General features: G+C 51.3%; 1 protein-coding gene across 1 annotated transcript in view; it reads left to right on the top strand.

Annotated features, from left to right (window-relative positions):
• The window catches only part of HCN4 (hyperpolarization activated cyclic nucleotide gated potassium channel 4), a 122,098-nt gene extending 113,699 nt beyond the window's left edge, over positions 1-8,399 (top strand). Inside the window, exons 5-8 of the mRNA XM_027847413.1 lie at positions 4,507-4,653; positions 4,933-5,173; positions 6,357-6,521; positions 6,952-8,399. Of these exons, the coding sequence (XP_027703214.1) occupies positions 4,507-4,653; positions 4,933-5,173; positions 6,357-6,521; positions 6,952-8,399 (2,001 nt within the window). The remainder of the gene's footprint in view (positions 1-4,506; positions 4,654-4,932; positions 5,174-6,356; positions 6,522-6,951) is intronic.
• Positions 8,400-9,186: the final 787 nt, after the last annotated feature.

Genomic DNA, 9,186 nt, shown 5'->3' with positions numbered 1-9,186 from the left:
GACGGGGTCATCCGCTAGGCCCTCGGCGGGCTGAGGACGGGGTCATCTGATAGGCCCTCGCTGAGTTGATCTGGAGGCCCTCCAGACCTTGGCTAGAGAAGAGGTTTGTAAGGGACAGAGGCCCTCTGGGTCTTTTCCTCCTAGTGCTCGGCACATAGTAGCCTCCATATAAATACTTGTTCCCTTCCCTTCTCTTTTTTAATACCTTCCTGCCTGATCCGACCCATACCTGCCCCAGTGCCAAGCCCACTGGCTGTCTCAGTACAACTTAGCCTAGGACCTGCCCCCCAGCACTGACCCTCTCACTGTCCATATATTTTTCCAAGACCTCTTGGGTTGAACACCTTGGCAGTTACTTGTTCAGCTCCTGGGACCCGAGGGAATAGATAGTGCCAGCTCCTTTGTCCCATCTGGCCACGAGGACTGGGAAATGACCAGAGACCAACTAGGCTCTCTGCTCCCTCCCACCCCACCGCCAACTCCCTGTATTTCTTTCTCTTGGTTCAGACCAGCCTCAGCACTATTCTACCTATCTGTGAAATGGGTGCACATATTGTCTGACAGTGTGCAGGCCATTAGGATTATAGAAGAGGGCAGGGAGAGGGCCCTAACTAGCCTTCAGTAAAGTGTCTGTTAAAAGAAACAACTTATTACCTCACCAGGGAATAGGTCAGTCTGTGATTGGTATTAGGGAATCAATCTGTGGCCAGGATGAGGAATTGTTGGAGTTAGTCTGTGAAAGAACTAAGGGGTCGGTCAGGCTGTGGGCAAAGTTATGACTCAAGATGAGATTAGGTCTAAGGACTCTTCTCTGCCCAGGGTTAGAGAGCCATCAGATGGGGTTGAGATCAAGGCTCAGTCCGTGGTCACTGTTAGGGGCAGGGGTGTGCTGGAGTCAACTCTAAGAGCTGATTGTTAAATTTTCAGTGTCAGCATTTACGCCTCAGAAAACAGCAAATACACCAATTGAGGCTTGGTTCATTGTTTTGTCGATTAAGAAAGTGATGAAGATGTAAATAATTCCCTCCCGTATTGATTGTTAAACATTCACTAGCACACCCCTAGCTAGGGGTCAGTCTAGGATTAGAACTAGGGATGCAGCTGCCTGGAGGATTTAGGGTTAGTATGTGGCTGGGCTACAGACTGCTTTGCTGCTACAGTTGGGGACTGGGTCAGCCTGAGGCTGGAATCAGGGTTCATTCTCTGGTCAGGATCAGGGATCTACCTGGGGCTGGCCAACAGCATTACAATTTTTCTCCGTGTGACATCGTTTACCCCAAATGTGGCTCATACCCATGACCTTGGCCTTCTTAGCTCTAAGAACACATAGCTGTGGGCATCCAGAGTGCAAACAGTCTGGTGCCAGCTGTCTGTGAAGGAGGGTGTTTATACCCACACACGTGGGGACGTATCTTCCCCACATATGCCTCACTTGCTTTCCTCACACACAGACACACAGCCCTCAAATACACACACATCTACGTAGCATTCACATGATACATGTTTATATACATACATGTACTGTGTTCTCACAGACAAACCCAGAAGAGAAAAGTTAGTCGAGACATGTGACACTAATTCTTTCTGCTTGTGTCTAGCCTGGACCAACTCCTCATTAAATGGACATAGAAGGCAGGACCACTAGATGGGATAAAGTCCCTGTCACATCGCCAGGGACTTTTTATCTCAGTAATAAGAGCCTTGTAACACTGAAGGCTGGGATTTTTGGTACACAATTATGGGTGCGGTGGGAGGAGGGCAGGATTGGGCACCAACCATTATGTGACCTTGGATAAGTCACCTCTCCTGTCTTGGCCTCATTGTCAGCTATAAAATAAATGGGTTGGAGTAGATGAGCTACAATGTCCCTTCTAACTCTGAATTTATGACCTATGTTCCTGATGCCAGCAACAAAAATGCTTGTTGCTATTATAATGATCATAATTAATTCTACCGTGCAAGAAGTAATGAGGGTATTATGTCGGGACAGACTTCTAAGACAAAATACAGATTCCTCTGCTTCGCCCTTAGAGCCCTTCACAGCTTGGTTCCAAATGACCTTCCCTGATGCATTCCTGGCCAGCAGTCATGTTTGATCCTCGCTTTACACCTTGTTCTGCCTTAGTGTAACGAGCTCCCGTGTCTGCCTCAGAGAACTCTTGGACTCAGCTCCAATGCCACCTCCTTCAAGAGATCGGTCTAGGATTGCTGATGCCTCCTCTCCAGTCCAACCCCGACTCCCTGAAAAACACTCTGCTTTTGTCTCACATATTTTTCATTATTTCCCTCCTTGTCCTTAAGGGAATGTAAGCTCCCTGAAGGCAGGGACTGTGAAAGTTTCAGAGTTTGTATCCCCAGTGCCTAACCCATTCAATGCTTGACAAATGAAGGAATGAGTGAATTACTTAATTAAGCAAACTAGTAGTTAACAGACCCTGATCGCACATTCGCGACCTGGTCTGATGTTGGGATCAGAATGTCCTGGGTGCGATGGCCCTATGAGCATCTATGGGGCTTCGCCTTGGGTGCATGTGTGAAGAGGAAGGACACCAAAGGATCCTCTCCCAAGTGGTGTTGCCATTTTCTTTCTTGTCTGCTTACTGTCTTCCTTGGCCTGGGCTTCCCTGCTCTTGGGTGGAACATGATGGCCCTCGACCACTGACACCCTTTCATTCCTGAGTCCTGGTGCTCTGATTCTCTCAATTAGATTAGGAATCTAGAGTTCAGTCCTCTTATTTTACAAATGAGGAAAACAAGACTCAGAGAAAGGATATAACTTGCTCAAGGGCACACAAATAAAAAGACTGTGTTGGAATTTGAACTCGGGTCTCGGGGTTAGGACTCAGGAGGGGACCCCATAGCCATACTCTCTACTCTTGCCACCATATCACTACCCTGTCCCACTAACGTTCTCCTCACCTAAACAAGAACCCTCCCTACTTTCTCTTCTGTGGTGCCCTGAGGCAGAAGGTGGGCTTTACAGAGGGAACATATTGACCCTGGATGGAATGAAGATAAAAGTGAGACTAATTTATGAGAGCATTGAAAGAGTTTTGGCTTTCTGGATTTGGAGGAAGTGGATCTGGGTTAGAATTCCAGCTCTGCTACTTACTACCTGTGTGTCCTTGGGCAGGTTATTCCCTGGGCCTCAGTTTCCTCATCTACAAAATGATGGGGCTGGACTAGATGTGCTTTTAGGTTCCTGCCAGCTTAAAAGCCCCTGCCTACCCTGGATCCAGCCACAGAGTCCAGTTATTACATCCAGGGGCTCATGTCAGGCTCTGGCCTGCCTCTGGCGACCTCTGGAATGACAAGGACCTGCCCACAGCCTCCCCTTGCCCCATCTCCTGCCCACTCCCTGCTTCCTGAAGCCAGGGCTTTTCCGAGCTGTCCGTCCTCCACATTGGACAGCTTCTCCCTGGCTGGAGGAGGCCTGGCTCCAGGCTCTACCACCAGGTGGAGACTCCGTGAGCACAATGTGCTGCACCAGGTTATTTCTTCATCTCCCAGGATGTCAGGGAGGAAGAAGGAACTTGAGGCCACCTGGCCCAACCCATCTCTGAACAAGAATCCCCTCTAAAATATCTCTGACAAATGGTCATCCAGGATTCACTTGGAAACCCCAAGAGACGGGGAGCTCACTACCTGAGGAGGCAACCCATGCCACTTTTGAGTTTGATCACAGAATTTGGAGTGGGGAGGGACATTTGAGCCCATCTGTTTTAACCCTCTCATTTTACAGTTGAAGAAACTGAGGCCCAGAGAGGCCATAGGGGATTATAGATTATATTATATACAATTATAGATTTAGAGCTGGAAGGGAATCTTAGGAGATCATCTGATCTAACCTCCCCATTTTACAGATGAGGGAACTGAGGCCTGGGGAGGGTAAGTTACTTGCTCAAAGTCACATGGAGGGTAAATGGCAGAGCTGAGATTCAAACCCAGGTTCTTAGATTCAAGAACCATATACTTTCTACTAGAATACACTCGTCTTATCTCTCCTTATAATAGCTTGGGAGGAGAGCGTGGGAGGAGGGTTACGTAATTATTCTTCCCTTACAAATGGACAAACCAAAGTGCTCCTCTTCTCTCCCTCTCCTTCTCTCCCCTCATATCCCGTCTCATCCTCTGATCCCGTATCTCCCTCCTCCCCTCCTTTCTCCTCTTCTCCTCTCCTCTCCTCTCCTCCCCTTTCCTCTCTTTCCCCCTCTTCTCTTCTCCTTTCTGCTCTCCTTCCCTCCCCTCCCCTCTCTTTTCCTCCTCTCCTCTCCTCCTCTTTCCTCTTCTCTCCCCTTCTCTCCTCTCCTCTTCTCTCTGTCTTTGTCTATTTCTCTGTCTCTGCCTTTGTCTCGTTCCCAACCCTCTCATCTGTCTCCCAGGGGATGGGGAATAGGACAATTCCAGCACCAGGGCTCCTCCGGAGAGCACTGGGCGGGGGGGCTTCCTCTCCCTTCTCTCCCTTGGCCCACCCTGTGACCTCTGCCCCTTCTCTCTCCTGTCCAGTACAAGCAGGTGGAACAGTACATGTCCTTCCACAAACTTCCCCCTGACACGCGGCAGCGCATCCACGACTATTATGAGCACCGCTACCAGGGCAAGATGTTTGATGAGGAAAGCATCCTGGGAGAGCTGAGTGAGCCACTTCGTGAGGTGAGCAGGACCCCCACTCACCTACATACGCCCTCCGTCAGGGCCTAGAAAGATGGGGGTGGGGGAAGGGTAGGAAACCCTAATATTATTAGACTCTGCCTTCACGCTGGACCCTAATTATTTCCTTCTTCCTTTTCCTCCCCCTTTCTTTCATCTTCCTCTACCTCATCTTTCCTGGTGTTGCCCCGACCCATTCTCTACTTATTCCTTAATTCACTGGTCCCACCCTTCTCCATTCCTGCCCTTCTCTCCTCACCTTTGCCCTGGTTGACTGAACAGGAGATCATCAACTTTAACTGCCGGAAGCTGGTGGCCTCGATGCCCCTGTTTGCCAATGCAGACCCCAACTTTGTGACTTCAATGCTGACAAAACTGCGCTTCGAGGTTTTCCAGCCAGGTGACTACATCATCCGAGAAGGCACCATAGGCAAAAAGATGTACTTCATTCAGCATGGTGTGGTCAGCGTCCTCACCAAGGGTAACAAAGAAACCAAGCTGGCAGATGGCTCCTACTTTGGAGGTAAGATTAGTCTCTGCCTTCCTGACCCCTAATGTAGGGCTATAGCTTTCCAAGGCGTGGGCTAGAAGAGTAACCCCTTTACACTCTTCTCTGGGCCACTAGAAGGTGCTCTATGGGCTTGGAGGTTGATAACTCTTGGGGTGGGGGTGGAGTGGGGAGAAACAGGCAACTGGGATTTCAGCTGCAGCCCAGAACGGGGAAAGTCAGAGTAGCAAGGGCCACATTAAGGCAGGGCCAGAGAGCAGAAATGGAAGGCTGTGCTGATCATCTGGGTCAGATGGTATTAATACTAACACTTCCTATTTTAAGAATATTTTAACTAAATTGCATTTTCCAATCAACAAATATTAATTTTCTCTCCCTTCCACTTCATCATTACCCGCTGAATAAGGAAAAGAAAAGCATAACTCTTGTAACAAATACATCAAGCCAAAAAGAATTCCTGCATTGGCCATGACTGAAAATACATGTCTCATTCTGTACCCTGAGCTATCGTCCTTCAGGAGACAGGCAGCCTGCTTCATTATGGGTCCTCTGGAATCATAGTTGATCATTGCTTTGCTCAGAGTTCTTAAGTCTTTCAAAGTCATTTGTCTTTACAATGTTGTTGGTATAATATAAATTGTTCTCCTGGTCCTGCTCACTTCACCCTGCATCAATTCATACAAATCTTCCCAGGTTTCTCTAAAATCATCTTCCTTATTATTTTTTACAGCACCATAGTATTCCATCAAATTCATGTAATTCATATATTCATATCATTTGTTCATCCAGTCCCCAGTTGATGTGTACCCCCTTAGATTCCAGGTCTTTGCCAGTTCCAAAAGAGCAAATATAAATATTTTTGTACACCTGGATCATTTTCCTCTTTCTTTGAGCCCTTTGAGACATCCATTTAATAACTTTCTAGGCATAGTTACAAATTGCCTTCAGGGAAAACTGTACTAATCCACAACTCCACCAACTGTACACTGATGTGCCTGTTTTTCCTCAGTCCCTCCAGCAATTGTCATTTGCTTGGTCATTGCATTGATCAGAGTTCTTAAAAACCAGAACTACAACCAAGGCTTCATTTTAAGGTTGTCCCAAACTGGAGCTGCTGAAGGATGCACACCCCCGAGCCCAAGGCCTTAGGGCCGCATCTCACGTCTCCATCATCTTTTGTCTTGTCTCTACCCCGTAGAGATATGCCTGCTGACCCGAGGACGGCGCACGGCCAGCGTCCGCGCTGACACCTACTGCCGCCTGTATTCCCTGTCTGTGGACAACTTCAATGAGGTTCTGGAGGAATATCCCATGATGCGTCGGGCGTTTGAGACTGTGGCCTTGGACCGGTTGGACCGCATTGGTGAGTGGTGGGGGTCAGGGAGTCCTGTTATGGGTGGGGATGGCACAACAGACTCTCCTCCTTTCATAGAGGGAAGGATTAAGACTCAGACAAAGGTGAGGACTTGCTTCGGGTCATGTGCTAGGAGGGCATCCAGAGCCTGGCTTTGCCAATTCCCGACATGGAGCATTTGTCCCAGATTCCTCTTATCCTTTTCTGAATCTCAGCTCTCTCCCGCTCCACCCCCAGATCACCCGGCTCCTCTTTTGTGTATGCCCTACACATCCATGCTGTCTCACCCAATCAAGTGACAACTCCTAAGGGCAGGACTGTCACTGTGGCCTTTGTACACCCAGCTCCCTGACACAGGAGCTGGCTCATAGTGGATGCATGATCTATGCTTGTTGATTGATTTTGATCATCCATCCTTCCCTCCTCTCACTTCCTCTAGGCAAGAAAAACTCCATCCTTCTACACAAAGTCCAACACGACCTCAACTCAGGAGTCTTTAACTACCAGGAGAATGAGATCATCCAACAGATTGTGCAACACGACCGAGAAATGGCGCATTGTGCACACCACGTCCAGTCCGCCGCGGCCTCCACACCCACTCCAGTCATCTGGACCCCCCTGATCCAGGCTCCCCTGCAGGCAGCTGCCGCTACCACCTCTGTGGCCATCGCGCTCACCCACCACCCCCGCCTCCCTGCCGCCATCTTCCGACCCCCGACTGGCGCCGGCTCTGGACTAAGCTCACTGGGTCCTGGACAGACTCCAAGGCACCTGAAACGTCTCCACTCCCTGATCCCGTCGGCACTGGGCTCCCCGGCCAGCACCCCATCCCAGCTGGATACGCCCTCCTCGTCCTCCTTCCACATCCAGCAGTTGGCTGGCTTCTCAGCCCCGGCAGGGCTAGGCCCCTTCTCTTCTGCTAGCTCTCCGCCTGCTGGGCCTGGACCACCACCTCCAGGAGCCTGTGGCTCCCCACTTGAGACCGCCTCACCAGCGCCCACCACTCCGGCCGCCACTGGCTTTGGCCACTTCCAGAAGGCTTCGGGCGGCTCCCTCTCCTCCTCTGATTCCCCGTTGCTCACCCCACTCCCCAGCCGCACCCGGTCCCCTCCAGGCACCCAAGTGCAGCCGTTGGCTGGGGCTGCAGGGGGCCTGGGGCTCCTAGAACATTTCTTGCCACCTCCGACCTCTTCGGGCTCCCCATCCTCTAGCACGGGTCAGCTGGTTCAACCCCCTGGAGCCTCTTCACCAGCCTCTGTCCCACCAAGTGCATTAGGGACGTCACCAATGCAGCCAGAGAGGCTGCCATTTGCCATGGGGGCCTCTGGGGGGGTGTCCTCTATGGCCTTCACACCCAGAGGCCTCAGCCCTCCCAGTCAGAGCCCAGGCCCAGGGAGAACTTTTCAATGTGCCCCACCCCGGGCATCAGGTTCCCACAGTTCCCTGCTTCTGCCCCCTGCCTCCAGCCCCCCACCACAGATCCCCCAGCGCCGGGGCACCCCACCTCTCGCCCCAGGCCGCCTCACACAGGACCTCAAGCTCATCTCAGCCTCTCAACCAGCCCTCCCTCAGGATGGGGCTCAGACGCTGCTCCGGGGCTCCCCTCACTCCTCAGGGGAGTCCGTGGCTGCCTTCCCGCCTTTCCGGGGCGGGGGTGGGGGTTTTGGACCCCTCGGAAGGCCCTTTGGCACAGGCCCGGCCCAGAGGGTCACCTTGCCTCGGCAGACGTCCTCAGGTTCTTTGCCCCAACCCCCACCATTGTTTGGGGCTGAAGCTGCCTCTACGGGGGGACCCTCCCTGACTGCCGCCCCCCGGGGCCGAGAATCTACAGGGCTGTTGGGTGCCCCAGAGCCACCTGTCCGCTCCAAACTGCCTTCTAACCTATGAACTTGGGCTCTTATTCTTGCCCCTGACCTTTTATTTTTCCCTTCTTTCTTTCTTCAGGTTTAACTGTGATTAGGAAAATAACAATAACAATAATAATTATAACAAACCCCCCTACACACACACACACACACACACACACACACACACACACTCACAAAACAGCCCAGGACAGGAAAGCACCAGGCATTCCTAGAGCTGTAGATTTGGGGCTCACTTGCTTTTATAGATTATTTTACCACTTGAGGAAAGGGGGGAGGGAAGGGCTGAGAGCCCCAGAGGGAGTGCTGAGGGATGGGGGGAAGTCAGATATTTCCTGGGGAGCCAGATGGGACTGGGGGTAGGAATGGCCAAGGGAAAGGGTTTCCTTGAGAAGATGCACCCCCCCTTCCTTGTTTTAGACTAGTGGGTTTCTGTGGCCCCTGATCGGAGGGACCTGAGCTCCAGAGGCTGAAGAGCATCCCATCCCCTACCAACCTTAACCCCAACCTCTGCCCCCTCCCTCTTCCCATGAGGAAGGGTCTGATGGAGTTGGGGAGGGGGAGCTCCAATTGGAGCCAGGGCCAGGGTTGGCCGGCCTAGCAATTTTCTACCATGAACCTAATGAGCTATAGATATGTATATGTATGTACGTATGTATGAAGTGTACATGTATAGCCACATAGCGCCCTGTATAGCCATGTAGATACTGACAAAAACAGACACTTGCTGTAGTTTTAACCCAACAGTGCCTGGCAGCCCAGGCCATAGTGTACATAGGGCCTCCAGGCCCCCATGCCCAGCTTTGTAC

This window comes from Vombatus ursinus, unplaced genomic scaffold (genome assembly GCF_900497805.2).
Source record: "Vombatus ursinus unplaced genomic scaffold, bare-nosed wombat genome assembly UNPS02015404.1, whole genome shotgun sequence".
NCBI classification, from domain to species: Eukaryota; Metazoa; Chordata; class Mammalia; order Diprotodontia; family Vombatidae; genus Vombatus; species Vombatus ursinus.
This window is presented reverse-complemented; position numbering and strand designations above follow the sequence as displayed.